Below are 25,939 nucleotides of genomic sequence, written 5' to 3'. Positions count from 1 at the left end.
AAAAAAAAAACACATAACGTCATACATAACACCTACACTGCCCCCTAGTGGTTAACTCCTTCACTGCCAGTGTCATTTACACAGGAATCAAAAACATTAAAATAACACTGATTGCTGTATAAATGACAATGGTTCCAAAAATGTGTCAAAAATGTCAGATGTGTCCGCCATAATGTCGCAGTCACAATAAAAACCGCTGATCGCCGCCATTACTAGTAAAAAAAAAAAAATTTATAAAAATGCTATAAAACTATCCCCTATTTTGTAAACACTATAACTTTTGTGCAAACCAATCAATAATCGCTTATTGCGATTTTTTTTACCAAAAATATGTAGAAGAATCGCCTAAATTGAGGAAAAAATATGTTTTTTTTATATATTTTTGGGGGATATTTATTATAGCAAAAAGTTAAAAATATTGAATTTTTTTCAAAATTGTCGCTTTGTTTTTGTTTATAGCGCAAAAAATAAAAACCGCAGAGGTGATCAAATACCACCAAAAGAAAGCTCTAATTGTGGGGAGAAAATGACGCCAATTTTGTTTGGGAGCCACATCGCACGACCGCGCAATTGTCAGTTAAAGCGACGCAGTGCCGAATCGCAAAAAGTGGTCTGGTCTTAAGCCAGCAAAACGGTCCGGTCTGAAAGGTGGTCAAATACCACCAAAAGAAAGCTCTATTTGTGGGTAAAAAAAGGACATCAATTTTGTTTGGGAGCCACGTCGCACGACCGCGCAATTGTCAGTTAAAGCGACGCAGTGCCGAATCGCAAAAAGGAGCCTGGTCCTTTGGCTGCAAATTGGTCCGGGGCTTAAGTGGTTAAACATAAAATGCTTTAAGCCTACAGTGAAATGCAATAATACGTTTGCAAGCCACTGGTATTAGTGAGTATGCATTCTTAAAGCTCAACCAGCCGAAAGGTTATATTTAATTTTGGATAGAGAGGGAAAGGGTTAGAACAAGTTTTTATTCCTGTCCTATAGTATTGTTTCAGTGATGACCATACCACACAGGGACAGAAAGGGACGGAACTCCCCAATGGCTTCATAAATAGAAGTGAAAAACAAAATTTAAAGTGGAAGTAAACACATAAATTTAAACAGTTTAAAAAAACGTCATGCCGGGAATGCTAACTGCACATTGGCTGTGCTCTCAACCAAACTGTCAAACCACCCAATGGCTGGTGTCATAACGGATCACATGTGCAGCACCATGGCAGCTGAAAATTAACCACTTGCCGACCGCCGCACGCCGATGTACGTCGGCAGAATGGCACGGGCAGGCATAAGCACGTACATGTACGTGCTTTGCCTCCCGCGGGTCGGGGGCCCGATCGGGCCCCCGCCCGGTGCCTGCGGCGGTCGGTTTTCGTTCGGGAGCGATCCCGGACGAGGGGACGGCCATTCATTCATGGCCACCCCCTCGCGATCGCTCCCGACGAATGGAAATCCCCGGTGACATCACTTCCTCTCCTGTAATGTAAACACAGGAGAGGAAGTGATGTATTCTCTCCTCCGTGTCGGTATTTTTCGTTCCGACACGGAGGAGAGCGGATCAGTGAGTTGCACCAACACATCCCACACACAGTAGAACATGCCAGGCACACTCACACCCCCCCTTTACCCCCCGATCACCCCCCCAATTACCCCTGCCCCCCAGTCACAGTGACACCAATGTCATTTTTTTTTTTTTTTTTTTTTTTTTTGCATTGGTGTCATTTGTGACTGTAATAACTGTTAGGGCAGTTAGGGTTAGCCCCCTTTAGTTCTAATGTACCCCCCTAACCCCCCCAATAAAAGTTTAACCCCGTGATCACCCCCCGTCGCCAGTGTCACTAAGGCTGGGTTCACATTGCAGCGGTTTATGAGAACGAATGTGATTCGCACCGCACTGCAGTGCAAATCACATCCGATCTCTGTGCGATTCGAGTTCAGCCATTCGCCGCACCCGCCGCACCCGCCACACCCGCCGCACCCGCCGCAAATTCGCACGGGACCCTTTTTTTGGCCCGCAGCAGAATCGGATCGCATGGGTGTTCACACCATGCGATCCGAGTTTGCAGATCGCACTGCGATATGCGAACTGATCTGGGGGTGTCAGTAACATTTCACTGACACTCCCAGCAGTTCGCATAGGGCAGTGTGAACTGCCGCCGGGAGGCATGCGATGCGGGAACCCGCCGCGGATTCGCGGCGTTTCCGCATCGCTCCAGTGTGAACCCAGCCTAATAAGCGATCATTTTTCTGATCGCCGTATTAGTGTCACAGGTGACGCTAGTTAGGCAGGTAGGTATTTAGGTTCGCCGCAGCTTTTTATAGCGCTAGGGACCCCCATATACTACCGCATAAAGCCCCCTGATTGCCCCCTAGTTAACCCTTTCACCAGTGATCACCATATAACTGTTACAGGTGACGCTGGTTGGTTAGTTATTTTTTTATAGTTTCAGGGCACCCGCCATTTATTACCTAATAAAGGTTTAACCCCCTGATCACCCGGCAGGTGTCATTTGTGACTAATAACTGTTAGGGCAGTTAGGGTTAGCCCCCTTTAGTTCTAAGGTACCCCCCTAACCCCCCCAATAAAGGTTTAACCCCGTGATCACCCCCCGTCGCCAGTGTCACTAAGGCTGGGTTCACATTGCAGCGGTTTATGAGAACGGATGTGATTCGCACCGCACTGCAGTGCAAATCACATCCGATCTCTGTGCGATTCGAGTTCAGCTATACAGATAGTATGGCTGAATTCGTGTCGCACCCGCCGCACCCGCCGCAAACTCGCACGGGACCCTTTTTTTGGTCCGCAGCAGAATCGGATCGCATGGGTGTTCACACCATGCGATCCAAGTTTGCAGATCGCACTGCGATATGCGAACTGATCTGGGGGTGTCATTAACATTTCACTGACACTCCCAGCAGTTCGCATAGGGCAGTGTGAACTGCCGCCGGGAGGCATGCGATGCGGGAACCCGCCGCGCATTCGTGGCGTTCCCGCATCGCTCCAGTGTGAACCCAGCCTAATAAGCGATCGTTTTTCTGATCGCTGTATTAGTGTCACAGGTGACGCTAGTTAGGCAGGTAGGTATTTAGGTTCGCCGCAGCTTTTTATAGCGCCAGGGACCCCCATATACTACCGCATAAAGCCCCCTGATTGCCCCCTAGTTAACCCTTTCACCAGTGATCACCATATAACTGTTACAGGTGACGCTGGTTGGTTAGTTATTTTTTTATAGTTTCAGGGCACCCGCCATTTATTACCTAGTCTCACTAGTGTACCCCTAAATTTAGGGGTGTCTACTTTCTAAAATGGGGTCATTTGGGGGGGGGGGTTTGTGCCATCTTGGCATTTTATGGCCTTCAAAACTGTAACGCCCTTAGAAAGCCTGAAGGCGGTGCTTGGTTTTTGGGGCCCCGTACGCGGCTAGGCTCCCAAAAAGTCCCACATATGTGGTATCCCCGTACTCAGGAGAAGCAGCAGAATTTATTTTGGGGTGTCATTTCACATATGCCCATGGCATGCGTGAGCAATATATCATTTAGTGACAACTTTGTGAAAAAAAAAAAAAGTTTGTAATTTTCCCGCAACTTGTGGCAAAATATAAAATATTCCATGGACTCAACATGCCTCTCAGCAAATAGCTTGGGGTGTCTACTTTCTAAAATGGGGTCATTTGTGGGGGTTTTGTGCCATCTTGGCATTTTATGGCCTTCAAAACTGTAATAGGTAGTGAGAAGTGAACTCAAAAAATTACGCCCTTAGAAAGCCTGAAGGCGGTGCTTGGTTTTCGGGGCCCCGTACGCGGCTAGGCTCCCAAAAAGTCCCACATATGTGGTATCCCCGTACTCAGGAGAAGCAGCAGAATTTATTTTGGGGTGTCATTTCACATATGCCCATGGCATGCATGAGCAATATATCATTTAGTGACAACTTTGTGAAAAAAAAAAAAAAAAAAAAAAAGTTTGTAATTTTCCCGCAACTTGTGGCAAAATATAAAATATTCCATGGACTCAACATGCCTCTCAGCAAATAGCTTGGGGTGTCTACTTTCTAAAATGGGGTCATTTGTGGGGGTTTTGTGCCATCTTGGCATTTTATGGCCTTCAAAACTGTAATAGGTAGTGAGGCGTGAAATCAAAAATTTACGCCCTTAGAAAGCCTGAAGGCGGTGCTTGGTTTTCGGGGCCCTGTACGCGGCTAGGCTCCCAAAAAGTCCCACATATGTGGTATCCCCGTACTCAGGAGAAGCAGCAGAATTTATTTTGGGGTGTCATTTCACATACGCCCATAGCATGTGTGAGCAATATATCATTTAGTGACAACTTTGTGTAAAAAAAAAAATAAATTTTTTTTTTGTCATTATTCAATCGCTTGAGGCAAAAAAATAAAATATTCAATGGGCTCAACATGCCTCTTATCAATTTCCTTAGGGGGTCTACTTTCCAAAATGGGGTCATTTGGGGGGGTTTTGTACTGCCCTGTCATTTTAGCACCTCAAGAAATGAGATAGACAGTCGTAAACTAAAAGCTGCGTAAATTCCAGAAAACGTACCTTAGTTTGTAGATGTGACAACTTTTGCGCAAACCAATAAATATACAATTATTGACTTTTTTTTTACCAAAGACATGTGGCTGAATACATTTTGGCCTAAATGTATGACTAAAATTGAGTTTATTGGATTTTTCTAATAACAAAAAGTAGAAAATATCATTTTTTTTCAAAATTTGCGGTCTTTTTACGTTTATATCGCAAAAAATAAAAATCGCAGAGGCAATCAAATACCATCAAAAGAAAGCTCTATTTGTGGGAAGAAAAGGACGCAAATTTTGTTTGGGTACAACATTGCATGACCGCGCAATTACCAGTTAAAGCAGCGCAGTGCCAAAGTGTAAAAAGACCTCTGGTCATTTACCAGCAAAATGGTCCGGTCTGAAAGTGGTTAAACAGAGGCAAAGATGGCAGCTTCCATGGATGAAAACGATAGGGGAGTTTACTTCCACTTTAAGGCCTCCAAACTATATCCAAAATGAAAAAAATATTTTGGCTAGAGCCAGCTTTAAATGTGTTACATGGAGCAAGTTCAGAAGACAATGACAACATAAAGGTAATTTGGTTAGTAAAAAAGGAAGAGGGGCCTAGGCACTTTCATTCACTTAGTCAAGAATCAAACATATCATCCAAAACAAAATACAAATTTAGAGGATTTCGTTGCAGCCCCATACTGACACAATCTTAATTTTTTAAGTGCAATACATAGAGGTAGAATTCAAAATCAAAAGGAATTAGATTACAATTTAATTATTTATGTTAGATGTTATTACAAGCTACATGAGTCAAGAATTCATAGTATAAGTATGACTTAATTTTTAAATTACTTGATTTTGCATAACTCATGCAAGAGACACATACAATAGCAAAAGGCTGAAGGTTGGAGTTGTGGAAGTTGGTTTCCTAAGAGTCTACTCACAGGTATTTAACCACAAAAAAAAGTAAATAAAAATGAGACTACAATCCACAAACAACTGAGTAGGACCTACTCTCCATGTTGCTACTGATGCTTTTGTTCCCTGAGAAATGGATATGAACAGAACAGTGCTAAGAAACTTGCTTGTGTTGAAAGTTTGTAGAACTCAAGGTATTTTATGAAGGGTCGTGAACTAAAATGTCATGGCAAGGCAAAGCTAAGCCTGACCTGAACCTAAACCACAGCTCATAAGTAGAATAGTCATTCATCTCCTTTAATCATAGACAAATACAGGTAGTAAACAAGAGACAGAACTGCAAAGAGCAAGTAAAGGTAAAGTAAAGGTAAATCATTAAAGTGATTGTAAACAATCACCTTGTAAAACAACCCATTTCATTTAAAATTTAAATGAAATGCAAAACCTTTTTGTATAGATATATAAAAAAACATAAATACATTTTTTTCCCTTTTTTTTAATTAATGATGACATTTCCTCTGTTCTTAGCTACATAAGAGCTGGGGGGAGGAGAAGCAGCAGCACACTGAGCTTGACAGCGAATGGCTGTGCAGCAGGGGCGTGCCAGTACAAGTCTAATCATTGGAGGAGAGTAAACCGAGTTCCCAGCATTGTTTCTGCTTAGTGTGGTCAGTTTTGTTTTTAATAGGAAAGCAAGGGGGCTGGCAGGGTAACCAGGGATTTCGCATGAAGGAAGCAATACAAAGAACACAGGATACTTTCTCATACAAGTACACAGTACAAAAGGCACATATCAGGAATAAAAGGTGTTGGGGTAACAAACGCTTTAAGTTGTGGCTTTCTAAAACACAACAGCGTGACAGAACAGCAAAATAGTTAAATGCCATAAAGTAAGAAAGCTAGGAATATTGACCAATGCAGATGTGATTACACAGGAAAAAACAAACAGATGGCAAAAGACCAAGAGCCATACGTACCAAACTTTGGTGCATACAGAAGCCACATATATATTGTTAAAGGAAAAGTGAGGGAATAAAAAGAATACACATACATACTCAACTCCCTGCTGCCGCTGTAACCTGCTGGGTCTCAACCTGAGGAATGATCGCTCAGTTTTCTCTCTGGTCCTCTGCTGCCCCAGTGCTCACTAAAGCGCCGGGAGCTGTTGGCTCAGGCTCGCAGCAGTACGCTGAAAGGCCGAGCCATCTGCCAATCAGGCATCTAGGTGGATCCCAATATCATTGTCAAGTCCCTCCCAGAGCCTGATGTGGCTCTGTGATATCAGATTTAGTCCACTGTCGGCTGATTCTGGGTCGCAGGAGAGCAAAAGTAAACACACTCCTGTGACCCAGAAGAGCAGTATGTCTAAAAAAGCTTTGGCCATGCTACTGGATTGATTATAATAGTATTGAGGAACAGAAAAAAATGAATATGCAATGAACAAATAATAAATGTGTGTGTAGCTAGACACCAACTCGCTCACATAATGGGAGGTTTGAAAAAAAAGGGCATGCTGTATGGGCAGATAGGCAACTTAAAGGGGTTGTAAAGGTAAATGTTTTTTCACCTTAATGCATTCTATGCAATAAGGTGAAAAAACATCTCACACTGCCTGCGCCCGTTTTACTTACCTGACCCCTCGAAAGTCCGGCGCTCGCCCCCGCCATCCTCTTCGCCGCTCAGCCTGGCCGCTAATTGGCTAGAGTGGATGGATTGACAGCAGCGCAGCCATTGGCTCACGCTGCTTTCAATCGCATCCACTGATGCAGAGTTCCGGGGGGTGGGGCCGTGTGATACAGCAAATGGCTATAGCCGCCGGCTGTATCACGGGAGCGCGCCCGCAGGTGCTTCTCACCATGCGAGGGAGCTTGCATGAACGTGAGAAGTACCTGCGGGAGGAAGCAGAGACAGCCACCGAGGGACCCCAGAAGAGCAGGTTCGGGGCCACTCTGTGCAAAACGAGCTGCACAGTGGAGGTAAGTATAATATGTTTGTTATTTAAAAAAAAATTTTTTTTTACTTTACAATCCCTTTAAATAATATGCAGAGTTTACAAGGACTGTGCAAAGAACCAGGGGACATTCGTTTTGATTGTAGAAAGCAATATTTTATTCATGAAAGTGAAGATTTTTTATAGTGGCAGTGTGGTTCACCATACGGCATGAGATAGAAAATGGCAAAATGAGCAATGGAATATAAAAAAAAGAACTAGATGTATTCTTACAATTATTAATATTTGCAGTTACAGGTATTAAAAGATCATGTAGCAATATCCTAATTCACAGAACTGGTCAGTCTGCCTGTGTTGTCAGAAAATGCTTTAAGATAAAATTCATCTCAATTTCCAGTGCGGTGATGTCTTGCTTTCCCCAGGCCCTAAACTACCAAAGATTATAGAACTTGAAGTCAAAGCTAGAGAAATACACCATACATTTTTATTGCAACTCATCAATTGCGATTGCCTTATAAAATAATTACTATGAAATACCCATGAGTATGAGCTCTTAGGATGGTTACAATATTGCTAAAGAGAATAGAAAGGAGAAATTTGGTAGCATTGTTAGAAGATAGTGAGCAGGTAGGTTGGATGAAACATCTCACCATGTCCTTTACCACCCGATGGCTTATCTTTGTCTCTAACTGTGGAACCTACAGCCATGAACATATCATTTATATACAAATCAAAACAGGAACTAACCATACAGGCTTTATTCAAAAGGCATTTCCAGATCAAACAAAATCCAACGTTTCTGACCCTTCTCTTAGTTGTAGAGTGGTGTCCTATGCCACCTTTAACAAACCCCACCCTTGCTTACTTCCTTCCCCAGCGCCGATGCCGCTTTACATCCCGTCTCTCAAAATTCTGTTCAGCAATGGCTGTGCCTACTCACAGAGTCCCCATAGGCTTGAATAGGTTGTATATTAAGACAGGACAGCTTCAGTATACAGCCCTATTCAAGCCTACCTGCACTCAGTGTGCAGGCGCACCCAGTCCTCATAGAAGGTCAAGTTTTTATCAGAGATATGCAATTATCAATTTTTAGTTATAAATATTTGTGGCAGTATAACATTGATGGAAATATTAACCTTTCCATAATCTAATTCTCCTACAGCTGCCAAGCGAACATGCTTATGCTACAAAAAATGTGCATGGCAGGTAGAACTTGCCATTTACTTTCCCCAAAAAATTTTTATATTTCAAAAACAAACACACATAAATGCTCATCTATCTTCCTTAGGCCCCTTTCACACTGATCCATTACTTTCTATGAAGTAGTGGATGTTAATGGACATGTGTCCATTGACACCCGCTGACATCCTGTCCGCTAAAAACAGACGAATAGGGATCCGTATCCTATCCATCTGGCAAATCAGGTGACAATCGGATGGAAGCAGACAGGTGGTCCGTTTCCATCCAACAGCCTATAGAGGACAGCAGGTTGTGCCCGCTCTGCATCAGTGGAGCGGACATGGACCTGCCAACTGCCTGCTCAGCGGGAATCAGTGGAGAATCAGTGGAGAGATCGCCTGCTGAATGGGCAGATCCACTGGCAGGCTCTGCCAGTGTGAAAGGGGCCTTAAAGTGGTTGTAAACCCTTACAAACCACTTTGACCTACAGGTAAGCCTAGATTAAGGCTTACCTGTAGGTCCAAGAAATATCTCCTAAACCTATACAGTTTAGGAGATATCTGCCAAAATACAGGCACCACTGTCTACGGCGCATGCACCGTAGACATCGGCGCGCAGGCGCACTGAGCGTGCCGCTGTCAACGGCAATATGCCGCGAGTGGCGGCTCCCGTGCGCATGTGCGGGAGTGACGTCATCGCGGCTTCGTCGAATGACAGCGGCAGAGCAGCGAGACCCACCGAGAAGATGGATGCTCCGGACTACAGGGGACAGCGGTGACATCGCTGGCTCCTGTGTCAGGTAAGTGACACATAGTGGACTACTATGCGATGCATAGTAGTCCATTATGCTTTACCTTTGCAGTGAATCAAAGAGGAAGTAAACCCTGATGGCTTTAAAGCAGAACTTTACCTACTAAAATAACTGGCTCCTCCTCCTTCCTCTTCCACAAGTAGAAAGTTTTATTTTTATTTTTTTATTTTTGTGCCCCCAATCAGCCTCCTGGGATGTTCCTGTCACATATTCTAGGAGCTTGTTTTATGAACTGAGCATGGGCGTGCATGTGACAGATGTCCCAAAGATAACGACACAGAAAATTGGGGACGGGACCAAATTTGCACCTCACTAACCAAATTGGGATTTTTTCCCCATTTCAGATACATACAAGTTTAGTAAACTTAAATGACTACAACATGTCTATTCCATTCCAGGTAAGTAAAATAGCTATAGCAGAGTCATCATTTGACAACATACCTCCTCCTCCTCCTCCAGGCCGATCATTCTTGTCATTTAAGGCATCTGACAAGTCAAAGTCATTGGGATCTGTAACAAAACAAAGTGGTAAGACAGTAAGAATAAATCTATAAAAACGTGACATAAATTCAATACTGTAGTGGCTATGTAATATGGATTGCAGTTGTCACCAGGCTCAAAGGAAACACTCAATTTCTACTCCTTTTTCCTGCAAAAAAATGTGCATTTATATATTTTTTTGAAAAAGTGAACTTATCATTTAATACAATCTCCCATTTATGTCAGTTTCTATAGTTTTTTTTTTGTGGAGAACGCAGACAAAAACGATTTCCCAGTACATTTACCAGCCAGCCTGCAAAACAACCAAATTGACCTTAAGGCCGCGTACACACGCGGGGACTGTCTGCCGAAACTAAGTTCGTCAAACAGTCCGCTCAAACTTTTGAATGAACGAACACGCCCACACACGGCACTTTTTGAGCGGACAAATACGGCAAACTTTGTTCGTCGTACTAAGTCCGCGCAACTTTTGAAATGAACGGACTCGCCCACACACGAGGCAACAGTCCGCTCATTTCGAGCATGTGTGCAGGTAGGCGGGGCCCGCGGCGGAGACGTCGCGGGCTCCGCCGCCTGGAATGTACTTAAAGGGGAACCCCAACGCCGAAAAAAATCGGCGTGGGGGTCCCCCCAAAGTCCACAACAGACCCTTGTCCGAGCACGCTACCCGGCCGGCCAGGAAAGGGGGGCGAGCGAGCGCGCCCCCCCTCCCGAGCCGTACCAGGCCGCGTGCCCTCAACATGGGGGGTGCCTTGGGGAAGGGGGGGCCGCGCGGCCCCCCCACCCCAAAGCACCTTGTCCCCATGTTGATGAGGACAAGGGCCTCTTCCCGACAACCCTGGCCGTTGGTTGTCGGGGTCTGCGGGCGGGGGGCTTATCGGAATCCGGGAGCCCCCTTTAATAAGGGGGCCCCCGGATACCGGCCCCCCACCCTATGTGAATGAGTATGGGGTACAATGTACCCCTACCCATTCACCTGTAAAATAAAAATACCCAAAAAAAAAACACAACACACGAGATAAAATATTTTATTGCACAGCTCCGGGGGTCTTCCGTCTTCGGGGGTCTTCTCGCCGGACTCCTCCGCTATCTTCTTGTAGCTCTTTTGCTAGCGGAGGAGTCCGGCTTTCTTCCTCCCCGCCGCCGGCCTCTTCTCCCGACTTCGGGGGTCTTGTCCCCCTCTTCGGTTCTTCTGCCGGGCCACCGCGCCTTCTTATAGCTCTTTTACAGGCGGTGGCCCGGTCTTCTGTCGCCGCCGCCTTCCGTTCTTCTGCCGGGCCACCGCGCCTTCTTATAGCTCTTTTAGAGGCGGTGGCCCGGTCTTCTGTCGCCGCTGTCGCCGCTGTCGCCTTCCGGTCGCCTTCCGTTCTTCTTCTTGTTCTTCTTCTTCTTCTCCAGGAGATGTTGACACGTCGCTCTCTCCGGCCGGAATGCCAGAGCCGCGCTGTGCGGCCACTTATATAGTGACAATGGGGCGGTGTCACATGGTATATGTCACATGGGTTGGTCACATGGTGACCCCGCCCCCTTACGATGTCATAGTCCCCATGTGACATCAACCCATGTGACCAACCCATGTGACATATACCATGTGACACCGCCCCATTGTCACTATATAAGTGGCCGCACAGCGCGGCTCTGGCATTCCGGCCGGAGAGAGCGACGTGTCAACATCTCCTGGAGAAGAAGAAGAAGAACAAGAAGAAGAACGGAAGGCGACCGGAAGGCGACAGCGGCGACAGAAGACCGGGCCACCGCCTCTAAAAGAGCTATAAGAAGGCGCGGTGGCCCGGCAGAAGAACGGAAGGCGGCGGCGACAGAAGACCGGGCCACCGCCTGTAAAAGAGCTATAAGAAGGCGCGGTGGCCCGGCAGAAGAACCGAAGAGGGGGACAAGACCCCCGAAGTCGGGAGAAGAGGCCGGCGGCGGGGAGGAAGAAAGCCGGACTCCTCCGCTAGCAAAAGAGCTACAAGAAGATAGCGGAGGAGTCCGGCGAGAAGACCCCCGAAGACGGAAGACCCCCGGAGCTGTGCAATAAAATATTTTATCTCGTGTGTTGTGTTTTTTTTTCTTGGGTACTTTTATTTTACAGGTGAATGGGTAGGGGTACATTGTACCCCATACTCATTCACATAGGGTGGGGGGCCGGTATCCAGGGGCCCCCTTATTAAAGGGGGCTCCCGGATTCCGATAAGCCCCCCGCCCGCAGACCCCGACAACCAACGGCCAGGGTTGTCGGGAAGAGGCCCTTGTCCTCATCAACATGGGGACAAGGTGCTTTGGGGTGGGGGGGCCGCGCGGCCCCCCCTTCCCCAATGCACCCCCCATGTTGAGGGCACGCGGCCTGGTACGGCTCGGGAGGGGGGGCGCGCTCGCCCGCCCCCCTTTCCTTGCCGGCCGGGTAGCGTGCTCGGACAAGGGTCTGTTGTGGACTTTGGGGGGACCCCCACGCCGATTTTTTTCGGCGTTGGGGTTCCCCTTTAAGTCCATACCAGGCGGCGGGGCCCGCGACGTCTCCTTCGTGGGCCCCGCCTACCTGGAGACGCGCTCGAAATGAGCAGACTTTCCTCCGAGCGGGAACAGTTTGCTCATTTCGAAAGTGGCCTACACACGGGCGGACTGTCCGCTCAGACCAAGTTTCAGCGGACAGTTTTTCGGAATTTCCGAAAAACTTTGTTCGTCAAACTGTCCGCTGAAACTGTCCGCTGAAGCCCCACACACGAGCGGACTGTCCGCTGAAACACTGTTCAGCGGACAAAGTTGAGGGAACAGTCCGCCCGTGTGTACGCGGCCTAAGAGTTTACATTAAAAACAAACGGTTTTGTTTGCACACATTTACAAATATATATGTAAGCTGCAGTGCCTACGTCAGGGGACCTCTGTACAGGGCTGGATTATGAACATCATGGGCCTGGTGCTGAGGAATTTGGTGTTGCTTTTTACAAAAATAAATGAACTAAAAATGCAAACTATTTTTTGTTATAACAAATTAGAGAGAGAGAGAGAGAGAGAGAGAGAGGATGAGAGAGTGGTGAGGGGTAAGGAGGGGATGAGAGAGGGGTGAGGGGTAAGGACGAGAGGATGAGAGAGAGAGGGGGGGGATGAGAGAGAGGATGTGCATGAGCATGCGTGGGAGTGACAGCAATGCAGCCCGGCCAAGGCAAGTGACCGAAGGCACAGAACCTGGTAGGAAGACCGTGTGAAGATGGAAGCGCCCAGGATCCGCCGGATTGATCACAGAGCAGCACTGGAGGGCTCAGTCTGACAGGTAAGTGTACCCTAATGTGCCAATATGCTGTGCATACTAGTACATTATGGCATAACCTACCTCAGGGCCTCTAAAAAGTAGTAATGTTAGCAAAATTTACTACCGCTTTAATATCACAGGATCCCAGGAGCCTCTTATGGGGCCCCCTACTGACCCGGTGGCCATTGGGCAGCGCCCAAGTGCATAGTTGCCAACATTTCAAAAATATTTTCAGGAACACTTTTTTTTTACCAGTGGTATATTTAGAGTAGCTGACATCCCCCATGTTCCTCTATACATCACAGTAGTAATCACAAAATGAAATGAGTACTAATAACAGGTAGAACAAATATGAGGACTGAGAAGATTTCCATTACATAGTAGGTGAGGTTGAAAAAAAAAGACACAAGTCCATCAAGTTAGTTGAACTAACAAACATTCTAAAGCTGGTAACATTAAGGATATTCAATTTACTTTTAAAGAACTATTTTTGTGGGTAAGAGGCATAGGGGAGGAGTATGGATGGTATAAAAGTGGGAAGTATGTGCAGGTGAGGGAGAGGAATGTAGAGGGTATGCCAGTTGGCACTATGTACAGGAGAGGAGTGTGGAGGGTATGATGGGGGCAGTGTGTACAGGAGAGGAGTGTGGAGGGTATGATGGGGGCAGTGTGTACAGGAGAGGAGTGTGGAGGGAAAGACAGTTGGTAGTATGTACAGGAGAGGCGTGTGGAGGATATGGCAGTTGGCAGTATGTGCAGGAGAGGAGTGTGGGGAGTATTATGGGGCCAGTATGTATAGGAGAGGCGTGTGGAGGATATGGCAGTTGGTAGTATGTGCAAGAGAGAAGTGTGGAGAGTATTATGGGGGCAGTATGTACAGGAGAGGAGCGTGGAGAGTATTATGGGGACAGTATGTACAGAAGAGGAGCGTGGAGAGAAAGACAGTTGGGCAGTATGTACAGCAGAGGAGAATGGAGGGTATGACAGTTGGCAGTATGTACAGGAGAGGAGCATGGAGGGTATGATGGGGGGCATTATGTACAGGAGAGGAGCGTGGAGGGTATGATGGGACAGTATGTACAGGAGAGGAATGTGGAGGGTATGATGGGGCAGTATGTACAGAAGAGTGTGGAGGGTTTGACAGTGGGCAGTATGTACAGGAGAGGAGTGTGGACGGTATGATAGTGGGCAGTATGCACAGGAGAGGAATGTGGAGGGTATGACAGCTGCCACTATGTACAGTAGAGAAGTTTATGAAAGTGGGCAGTATGTACAGGAGAGGACAGTGGGCAGTATGTACAGGAGATGTGTGTGGAGGGAAAGACAGTGAGCAGTATGTACAGGAGAGGAGTGTGGAGAGTATGATGGGGCAGTATGTACAGGAGAGGAGTGTGAAGGGTATGACAGTGGGCAGGATGTACAGGAGACAAGTGTGGAGGGTAAGACAGTGAGCAGTATGCACAGGAGAAGAGTGTGGAGGATATGACAGTGAGCAGTATGTACAGGAGAGGAGTGTGAAGGGTATGACAGTGGGCAGTATGTACAGGAGAGGAATGTGAAGGGTATGACAGTGAGCAGTATATACAAGAGAGGAAAGTGGAGGGCATGACAGTGGGCAGTATGTACAGGAGATGTGTGTGGAGGGAAAGACAGTGAGCAGTATGTACAGGAGAGGAGTGTGGAGAGTATGATGGGGCAGTATGTACAGGAGAGGAGTGTGAAGGGTATGACAGTGGGCAGGATGTATAGGAGACAAGTGTGGAGGGTAAGACAGTGAGCAGTATGCACAGGAGAAGAGTGTGGAGGATATGACAGTGAGCAGTATGTACAGGAGAGGAGTGTGAAGGGTATGACAGTGGGCAGTATGTACAGGAGAGGAATGTGAAGGGTATGACAGTGAGCAGTATATACAAGAGAGGAAAGTGGAGGGTATGACAGTGAGCAGTATGTACAGGAGAAGAGTGTGGAGGGTATGACAGGGGGCAGTATGTACATTCGAGGAGTGTGGAGGGTATGACAGTGGGCAGTATGTACAGGAGAGGAGTGTGTAGTGTATGATAATGGGCAGTATGTACAGGAGAGGAATGTGGAGGGTATGACAGTGAGCAGTATGTACAGAAGACGAGTGTGGAGTGTAAGACAGTGGGCAGTATGTAAAGGAGAGGAGTGTGGAGGGTATGACGATGGGCAGTATGTGCAGGAGAGAAGTGTGGAGGGTATGATGATGCGCAGTATCTACGGGAGAGTGATGTGAAGGGTATGACAGTGAGCACTATGTACAGGAGAGGAATTTGGAGGGTATGACAGCTGGCACTTTGTACAGGAGAGAAGTGTATGATAGTGAGCAGTATGTACAGGAGAGGATTAAGTAGAGACCAGCCATAGTTGATCTATGTATGGGCTAGCTGGTTGTACACAAGTCAATCTATTAATCGAGTATAACTTGAGTATAACCAGCCTGTCAGGTTTTTCTCAAAACAATCAGTGCTGCCAGCTATAGTTAGCAACGCTGATCATTGTATTCTGTGGGTAGGGAAGGCTTCCCACTGGCAGAACATAAAAAAACACTGCAGAAGTGATTCCCCCATCCACAGGTCAGCAGGTAAGAGGGTGTGTGGGGACAGGCTGAGGAGAGAGGTCTGTCAGCAAGGGGTGTGAGGTGGTCATGGAGGGATATCAATCAGTCGTGGGGGGGAGTAACTCGGAGTTATATCTTTTGGGGTAGGGTCTGTCATCTGCAGGTTGGGAAATGGTCATCTGTGATATAAGCTGAAGGGAGATGGCTAACATAGGAAGTGGCTGGGGAGTGACCTGGTTGGTTGATGTGTTTCAAGTTTCTTTCACATATGCAGTAATGCTTACTCTGCAGGCTCTGAGTTGTCCATTGAGCTTGGTGCCTCTGACAAGTGAGAGGCACTGTGAGCTCATCTTCTCTGTGTGCTGGAAACAGAGTGTTCCAGCTTGTATTTAAACTGGCTGCTCTGTATGTAGCTTCTGACAGGCTGCTCAAGGAGCCCCCTATCTCCGGAACCATAGATGATAGGCACCCCATCATCTTTGACCAGTGGTCAAAGATGACTATTTTAAGGTAAGGGGCCTGGAGCTGCAGCTCCAATAGCCCCTATGTTAATCTGGCCCTGTCTCTGTATCTACTGCAGTACTAGAGTCTCCATAGTATGAGCACATATTAGAATGGATAGATTAAGGGCAGGTGTGCCTGAAGGTAGCCCACCCCTCATTAAAGGCACGTGACACCCAGCAAAAGCACAGTGCCAGCGAAGGCATCTAGTGCATCCCTGCACCCAATTCAACCAATTGTACAAAAAAGTGGCAACCACTCCAAGCCCACCCAAGTGGCAACTTTTTTGTAAAGAAATACATTTTTGGATTCTTTTTTTTTTTGTTTTTATTTGCACCGCTATGGCTGCAACAAATTAAAAACCTCTAGCTTGTAGATAAGGAAACTGGATGTAATTAAGATCAACTCTAAACTGGTGTACAGAGACAGGCCAGAGTTCTCAGAATTGGGCCGTGTACTGAACACAGTGTGAGCAGGAAATGGGGCATATTTCCTCCATCCCCATCACGGATTTCTAAGACACTGTCAGATGCAAAGCTTAACTGGTTGCTAGCATGCAGGCTGCCAGCAACTTAGCACCCAAAGACGAGGGACTGAACACTGACAGTTGGTGAGACCTGCTGGAGATGCTGAGAGATTAGTTCCCCATCAGGTCCATGTTCCTTGTAATCAGTGGATAGTAGTGGGCCAATTCCAAAAGACCAGGGAAGGATTAGCATTCCTGTATTTTAACTGCAAATCTATGACCTTGTCCAAGAGGTTTTTCTTAACGATGTGTACTGGTGACAATGGTACAATGACAAATAAAAATTATAAAAATCTGACAGGGGTTCTACACTTACATATTCTAATAAAATGTGTCTATTCCTGCCATTAAAAAAACAAACAAAAAAAAACAAGTTGTACCGGCGCTCAACCTCCCCCCCCTTCTGTGCTTAAGGGTCCGCTGCAATCCCAGTCCTAGTCCTCCCCCCAGAAAAACCAGGGTAAGTAAATTATATATATATATATATATATATATATATATATATATATATATATATATATATATATATATATATATATATATATACACACATCTTTAGGGGATTGCACCTCCCACTCACTATTTATACTACCCCCTTCTCAATAGAGTATGCTTAATAATACTTATATTCACTAAATATTCACTGTGCCCCCATATTATCCAAAATATATACACAAGATATTAATTTATAATTGCAAAAAATATAGCGTCCTTATTGTGCGATATTTTAATTCAATTGCTCCAACTGTGCCGTCAAGCCACTGATGTTCCTCAGGTGGTGATAGTCTTCCTCCACTGGGCCGACAACTCCTACGTGTTTCGCATTTGTGCGTCGTCAGGAAGCTTCCTGACGACGCTCAAATGCGAAACGCGTAGGGGTTGTGGGAGACATACGGTCCTTGAATACAAGCCAGGAACAGGTCGGCCCAGTGGAGGGAGACTATCACCACCTGCGGAACATCAGTGGCTTGCCCGATTTTAGAACGGTTTTCTCATTGCTGGAAAGGCTTAGTGTCGGCCAATAGACACATTAAAATGTGAGTGCAATACGTTTTTTTATTGATTTTTCCATTAAAGTTAAAACGGTTTTACACTATATTGGTTCCATTTAATTTTGTATGAATATATGGACGTTGAGGAATTGCTAACGGGAGGAATGCGTTGTGGATTGGTTATCCGTTGAATGAACCGAAGGATTACTGATTGGGGACATCTGGTGAGTGGCCATTCTGCTTGGTGACGGTGGCATAGATTTGGTTATTTTAGTTGACACAAGTGGACTTTTGATTAGAAGATGAACGGTGATTAAGACGGCACAGTTGGAGCAATCGAATTAAAATATCGCACAATAAGGACGCTATATTTTTTGCAATTATTAATGAATGTCTTGTGTATATATTTTGGATAATATGGGGGCACAGTGATTATTTAGTGAATATAAGTATTATTAAGCATACTCTATTGAGAAGGGGGTAGTATAAATAGTGAGTGGGAGGCACAATCCCCTAAAGATATATATATATATACACTATTCCTGCCATTGTTGCTGGTAGAGAGTTCCCCTAACTTTCTGTTTAGTAAAAGATGTTAGCAGGACATAACGTGACAAAGGAACTCTGAATAGCAGTAAAAACCCAGAATAAAGTCACTCTAATTTAAGAAACACCATTATGACATATTTTCATTGAACAAACAGTTAAAAAAAATGAATTAGAAATTTCAAACCATGGACTGGGTGTTCTAAAGCATGAGTTTGACCTATCTTGAATAGTAGGAAAAGAAACAAACACTGCTGGTTACCGTCTACTCTCTACTAGACCTAATTTTGTAAAGTGCAATGTGGCCCTATCAAAAAAGATTGCAGAGGTCCTCAGAAGAAAAAATATGAAAGCTCATAAGATTAGACAAGTCAACAAAAGAATTTCTAAAGACCTGGCCTTCTTTCATCTTCAATCAAGTTGAATAAATATGGCAAAAATTCAGCACAGTGCCCAAGAAGATTGTACTTCCTATAAGATCAGTGGAAGAGTACACCATACAGCTCTTAAAACAGATGATAACTAAAGACTTGCAAGTTTGTGTTGTACTTTAACCTCTTTCAGACCGGACCATTTTGCTGGCTTAAGACCAGACCACTTTTTGCGATTCGGCACTGCGTCGCTTTAACTGACAGTTGCGCGGTCGTGCGACGTGGCTCCCAAACATAATTTACGTCCTTTTTTCCCCACAAATAGAGCTTTCTTTTGGTAGTATTTGATCACCCCTGCGGTTTTTATTTTTTGCGCTATAAACAAAATTAGAGCGACAATTTTGACACATTTTTGCGACCATTGTCCTTTATACAGCAATCAGTGCTATACAAAGGCAGTGATTCCTGTGTAAATGACACTGGCAGTGAAGGGGTTAACCAGTGGGTGGCAGTGTAGGGGTTAAGTGTTTCTAGGGGCGTGTTACTAACTGTGAGAGGCTGGGCTTTGTGTTAGTGAACACTGATCTCTGCTCCAATCACATGGAGCAGAGATCAGCATCACTTGTTGCTAAACAGAACGGGGAGATGCTGTTTACAATGGCATCTCCCCGTTCAGCCACACCGTGAGACGATCGAGGGTATTCCCGCGGCGATCGAGTCCGCGGAACTCGCGACCGGACTCACGGTGGTCCCGACCGGCATGCGAGAGCGCCGCCGGCAGCGCGCATGCGATTGCAGGGTGACATATAAAAATGGACGTACCTGTACGCCAATATGCCTGCCCATGCCATTCTGCCGACGTACATCGGCGTGCGCCGGTCGGGAAATGGTTAAATGAGTTCAAAAATCTACTGAAAACTGCTTCATGATTTCATAGATCTTATCCATTTTCTGATCATTTGTACTTTCAAAAAGTTGTAAATATTTCTTAGAATGTAAACAAACGGTTTTCAGGTCAAAAACTTCCCCATATGAAGTTCATGTAAGGCATGCATGTTCGAATGTCGAAAGAATTTTCTTTTGAAAATCAGAAATTTTGTGCATTTTGTGATCCGATGGTGCCACCATTGATTTTGAAATTTGACCAACCAAGCCTTCAATTTCACCTCCTCTTGCTACAGAAAATAATTTCCGTGGCCGGGGGTTTCTTTTCTTTCCGGGAATTTTGTTTTCTTGCACTCATGCATATTTCTTTTTCGATTACATTTCTCGCACGATTCTCCCATTAGTGATTAGAAAATTGTTTTTCAAAAAATTTCCAACATGCCCGATTACTGAAATTCGAAGGCCATGCGAAAATCGGCTGTTTCTGCAGCGCACTAATGGTGCGAAATTCAAACAAAAATTCTTAGATAAGATTTTCGAAAGAAAATTCTTTTGAAATTTGACCCATGTATGGCCTGCCTTACTTTCCAACTCTAATGCCGCGTACACACGACTGGACTTTTGGACTAGGTCCGCCGGTCTTACCGACGGACTTTCGGCGGAGTTCCGACTGACTTTCCGAATGAACGGACTTGGCCAAACACAATCACACCAAAGTCCGACGGATTCGAACGTGATGACATACGACTGGACTAGAATAAGGAAGTTCATAGCCAGTAGCCAATAGCTGCCCTAGCGTTGGTTTTTGTCCGTCAGACTAGCATACACACGAGCGGATTTCTCGGTCCGGCGGAGTTCTGGTGGAAAAATTTAAAACATGTTCTATTTCTAAAGTCCGCTGGATTTTTGGCAAGCAAAGGTCCGATGGAGCCCACACACGATCGAATTGTCCGACAGACTCGTTCCATCGGACCTTTGCTGTCCAAAAGTCCGGTCGTGTGTACGCGGCATAACTTGCTTCCTGCATGACCAAACCAAACATCCAACTTCCAAGGCAGAATTGAATTCGATTGGTGGCTGTGAAAAAAAATCAAAAAAATCTTAGGGGTTGTTTATTAGAGGCAAATAAACTGTTCACTGTGCATGTGCAGTTGAACTCTGCATGGCAATTATCCTCATAGCTTAGTGAATGAGGGGAAGCTCTGCTGACTTTCATCATTCAATCATGTGCAAGCAAAATGCTGTTTTTTTTGTTTTCCTTGCACGTGTTCAGGTATTCTTTGCAAACTGAAGCTGCACCACATTCTCTGGGGAAAATATGCATGCAAAGTACAACTTCACATGCAAAGTGAACAGTGTATTTTTCTTTAGTAAACCAACCTTTTAGTGTCCACATTTTTTTACTACAGGCTTTGTGTAAGAGGCAATAAAGAGGATGTCGCAGCATCACCAGAAGGTGTGTTCTGCGATCACCAGATTGCACACAAAAGGGAGTGGGAAGGGCTGGTGCAGTGCAGCTATGCCTAAATTAAAAAAATGAAATATTCATCAGGTAGGCAATGCTCCTTCTATGAATCTACAGGTTTGGATTTCAGTTTTTACTGCAGTGTAGTTTACTGTAAAATAAAACACCCCCCATCTCCAGCATCCCTTTAGAGTAACTAATTTCTTCATCTTTCCTGCACTCCCATTGCATTGTTTCACATAATTGCATGCCAAAAGGCCTGTATAGCAGACAGCTTCATCAGACAACAAAGGGAAATTTTAACTGCCAGAGCTGGCAGTGAGCCAAGCAGAACTCTCAAACAGCAAGGCAAGGAAAAGGGTGAATATTCCAAACTTACCAGATTTTCCTGGAGACATTTAAGGTGCTAAAGTGTGTTAAAAGGCACTTATTCTTTAAAGCTGAACTCCAGGAAAAGTAAAAATCCTCCCTTACAGTGGGGCTCCCCTGCACTCAGTGGCGGCTGGTGCTAAAAAAAAAATTCGGGGGGGGGGGGGGATTGGCACAAACAAACTGAAAAATTCTGAAAAAAACCCCAATAAATTGCAGCCTCTCACTACCATCAATTGCAGCCACCATGCCATCAATTGCCACCATTGTACCATCAAACGCAGCCCCTGTACCATCAAACGCAGCCCCTGTGCCATCAAACGCAGCCACTGTGCCATCAAACGCAGCCACTGTGCCATCAATGGCCGCCACTGTGCCATATCAAATGATGCCATGGTGCCATTAAAATCTGGCATTGTGCCATCAAATTCTGCCACTGTGCCCCATCAAATACAGCTACTGTGCCCCATTAAATACAGCCACTGTGCCCATCTTTTGCAGCCTCTGTGCCCTTCATATGCAGCCTCACTGTGCCCATCAAATGCAGCCTCACTGTGCCCATCAAATGCAGCCTCACTGTGCCCTATCAAATGCTGCCAGTGTGCCGCCCGCCCGACATCTGTACTTACCCTGTCTTGGTGTTGGTTGCACAGCTCCTCGAGGTCCTCTCCTGTCCTCCGCTATGATTGGATGCCTGATAGGCATCCAATCACAGCGCCTGTCATTCCAGCCAATCAGGTGACAGGTAACAGATCTGAGCACCTGACTGGCGGAGAGGCGGTTTAGAGCTAAGAAAGCGAATATTCATTAGTTTTTCTAACACAGCTGAGTGACCTGGTAGCACCCAGCATGGCGCTGTCAGGTCACCTTTTTTGATGCCTATTAGAGCCTATGGCTCTAATCAGCTGCTTCAAATAAAAAACCCTGCCACTGTAATTCAGGTGCCCGGAAAGGGGCTGGGCGCCTGAATAAGGGGTGGCAGTGGAAGCCATAGATAGATGCATGCATTGCATGCATCTATCGGTGCTAGAGGGGTGGCTGGAGAGAGGGGGCACCGCCACTGCCTGCACTGCAAGGGTTAAAAGCTTGTTTACATCTACAGGACTTCGAAAAGCAGTTTTACTTACCCAATCAACCTCCCTTGCAGGCTCCTCTGTGCTACAAGACAGATCCCTGTAGCCTTTGGACTTTATGGAAGAGTGGCAAGAAGAAAGCCATTGCTGAAAGAAAGCCATAAGAAGTCTTGTTTGCAGTTTGCGAGAAGCCATGTGGGGGACACAGCAAACGTGTGGAAGAAGGTGCTCTGGTCAGATGAGACCAAAATTTACCTTTTTGGCCCTAAAGCAAAACGCTATGTGTGCCGGAAAACGAACACTGCACATCACCCTGAACACACCATCCCCACTGTGAAACATGGTGGTGGCAGCATCATGTTGTGGGGATGCTTTTCTTCAGCAAGGACAGGGAAGCTGGGCAGAGTTGATGGGAAGATGGATGGAGAAAATACACTGCAATTTTAGAAGCAAACCAGTTAGAGTCTACAAAAGACTTGAGACTGGGGCGGAGGTTCCCCTTCCAGCAGGACAACAACCCTAAACAGTTTAATTAAAGGAAAAAAAAAAAAGAAGAAAAAAAAAACGACCCTAAACATACAGCCAGAGCTACAATGGAATGGTTTAGATCACTCTCCGTCCAATCTAAAAGAGCTTGAGCTATTTTGCAAAGAAGAATGGGCAAAAATGTCATTCTCTAGATGTGCAAAGCTAGTAGAGACATCCCCAAAAGACTTGCAGCTCTAATTGCAGTGAAAGGTGGTTCTACAAAGTATTGACTCGGGGGCTCTATACAAATGCACACCACACTTTTCACATATTTATTTGTAAAAAAATTGGAAAACCATTTGTCATTTTCTTTCCACTTCACAATTATGTCCCACTTTGTGTTGGTCTATCACAAAAAAACCCCCCCAAAAAAATAAGTTTTTGGTTGTAACATGACAAAATGTGGAAAATTTCGAGGGGTATGAATACTTTTTCAAGGCACTGAATATATTACCATATCATTCCACAACATTTGACCACAGAAGAGTTTTTGTTTTCCAATTTTCATACTCTATTTTTCAGCCTTCCTAAGCTTTCTCTTAAAGTGGTTGTATACCCACATTTTTAACTTTTACCTACAGGAAAGCCTATAATAAGGCTTACCTGTAGGTAAAAAAAATTCCCCTCGGTATGCGCCGCTGACTGCAGCGGCGCATGCGCACAAGGGGTTTCTCGCCGTCAAAATCCGGCAGCGGCCGAGCGACCGGACTGAAATCTCCCGCGCGCATGCGCGGGAGTGACAATATCGCGGCTCCGGCCACTCACAGCTCCGGAGCCGCGATACCCGGAAGAAACGCAGAGGGAGCATGTCAGCTCCCTCGGCGTGGATCGGGCCAGATGTCGGGGCCTCGTTCTAAGGTAAGTATTTCATAATGAGCTAGTATGCGGTGCATACTAGCTCATTATGCCTTTTGCTTTGCAGGTTTAAAAAAAAAAAAAAAAAATGTGCGGGTTTACTACCGCTTTAAGTAATGTAAAATGACATTATAAGGGAGCTAAGCACCGTATACGGTATTGTCAGAGTTAATTGTAAAAGAAAACAAAAAAGTAACACAATACAGATACACGGATGCACAGTTTCAAGAACTAAAAAAAAAATATACAAGAAAAATATCAAAAATAAATAATATTAACCCAAAACTTTTGAAGTGAAAATACAAGAACTGTACTAAATTGTGATGGCAGTGCCATAACTGTCCAACAGACTAAGTTACACTACAGTGAATTATACATCAGTAGAAAAAAAACAATACCGTGTTTTTTTGGTGGTCTTTTGGTTGATACGTGAGGCTTCCTTGTTGTCATAGGGATATCTGAAAATTAAAAGTTTTGAAAATAATTATTATGCAAAAACCCGAAGTAATTATACATTTAGGTATCTTACTTATGGTAAGAAAGGTTGAATATTTCGTGGAAGGTTCTTCTGTTGCCTCCAGGTCTCATAACAGAAAGAGCAACAAGAGACTAAGTGCCGGTTCACACTACCGCGACTTGTCAGGCGACTTAGCCGCCTGACAAGTCGCGCTCCGTTCTGTACTACGGAACCGTTCTAATAGGAGCGACTCAAGTCGCTCCGACTTAGAAAAAGGTTCCTGTAGTATTTTCGGGGCGACTTCAGGCGACTTGCATTGACTTCTATACAGAAGTCATTTTGCAAGTCGCCGCTGAAATCGTGTGCAGGTCGCGTCTGTGAGACGCGCTGCAAGTCACGTCGCCCCTGTGTGAACGGGGGCTTAGGAAAACAACATTTCCACATTTCTTGATGAATCACCTTCAATATTTTAAAAAAAAAGGCAAATTTACTGAAGGTGCCTTTTTTCATGTCTTTAGCCCCATACACACTGTCATTTTCTGCTGATTTTTGTATTCAGATTTACCAAAACCATGTAGTAGAAGGGCCTGCCTGATTGCATACACATTGAAACTCCTAAGGTTTGACCTCATATTATATGGTTTTGGTGAATCTGAAGGAAAAAAATCTGCAGAAAATCTGACAGTGTGTATGGGGCTTTAGCAATAATAAATGTTTGTGGGTTGAAAGCATTCAAAACAGAACATTACAAAATACTGTGTACACCAGACTTTCACAACCAGGGTTCCACCAGAGATGGCTATGTTTTTTTTTTTTTTTTTGTTTAGGCAGTGGTGCATTCATCACCTGCGTACACTGACCAAAAACAACAGGGCAAGTCTTCTTTAACCACCTGCATAAGGAGGTCCTTCTTCAATGAACATGAAGGTTACTATGATGATTATTATTTTGCATAGAATAATAGGATATAAAGTTTTCGTATTGGTATGAAAGCACATTGTAGTTACTAGCATTCTGATTGGATGACACAGGGGTAGGTAGTAACTAGTTTGTCCTTATAGAGCGTAGTGGCGTGGCACCGCCGCTGAGGACGTCAATGACGAAACGCGTATGACGGAGCCACGCACACTATGTCACTTCCGGGTCGCAGATCGTGTGGAACGCAGCTGGAGCACACGCCGCTCCTCCACAGATCTAGCGCTTGTACCGGGATTTTTAACTATCAGTTTTTGCTCAGTGTTTTTCACCTACTATGTGAGAAATTGTGTATTACAGTTCACGAGCTAGCAATGGGTGCTTAACAATGATGAATAGTTTCACCAGCAGACGCTACTGGGACTCGATAGGTGCCTTTATATTTGTTTTTAAATTAATTGTTTTTATTATAATAATTTTTTTCTGCTGGCCCCAACATTTTTAATTTTGTATTTTTTTGATTTGTGGAATTTTAAAAAAATACCGCACCATGGGAGCTGCTATTTGTTTTCTCTGAGGATCCACCATATCGGTACAAGCCACAATTATAAAGGGGATTATCCCAGGCATAAAGATATACGGATCAGAGAAAGGAGCTGGACGAGCTGAACGGAAACAGTCAGACACTGAGGGACTACATGCACTTAACCCCTCTGGGGTACAAGGATTAGGTGAGTGGGGACCTGAGTGGGTG

The 25,939-nt window shown here is 45.1% G+C and overlaps 1 protein-coding gene across 4 annotated transcripts in view; it reads right to left on the bottom strand.

The window, feature by feature from the left end:
• The window catches only part of CD99L2 (CD99 molecule like 2), a 150,395-nt gene that overhangs the window by 26,232 nt on the left and 98,224 nt on the right, over positions 1 to 25,939 (bottom strand). For 2 of the 4 annotated variants that reach the window (XM_077485907.1, XM_077485753.1), the window contains exons 5-7: positions 24,212 to 24,271; positions 9,818 to 9,886; positions 8,037 to 8,084 (exon numbers count right to left, since the gene is read on the bottom strand). In XM_077485907.1, coding sequence (XP_077342033.1) covers positions 8,037 to 8,084; positions 9,818 to 9,886; positions 24,212 to 24,271 — 177 coding nt within the window. The remainder of the gene's footprint in view (positions 1 to 8,036; positions 8,085 to 9,817; positions 9,887 to 24,211; positions 24,272 to 25,939) is intronic. The other 2 variants (XM_077485983.1, XM_077485826.1) reach the window with 1 other exon arrangement.

Source organism: Lithobates pipiens, unplaced genomic scaffold (assembly GCF_037356315.1).
Source record: "Lithobates pipiens isolate NorthernLeopardFrog02 unplaced genomic scaffold, aLitPip1_a1.2 Scaffold_1, whole genome shotgun sequence".
In the NCBI taxonomy this organism is placed as follows: domain Eukaryota; kingdom Metazoa; phylum Chordata; class Amphibia; order Anura; family Ranidae; genus Lithobates; species Lithobates pipiens.
The sequence above is the reverse complement of the archived record's forward strand: the minus strand, read 5'-3'. Positions and strand labels throughout refer to the sequence as shown.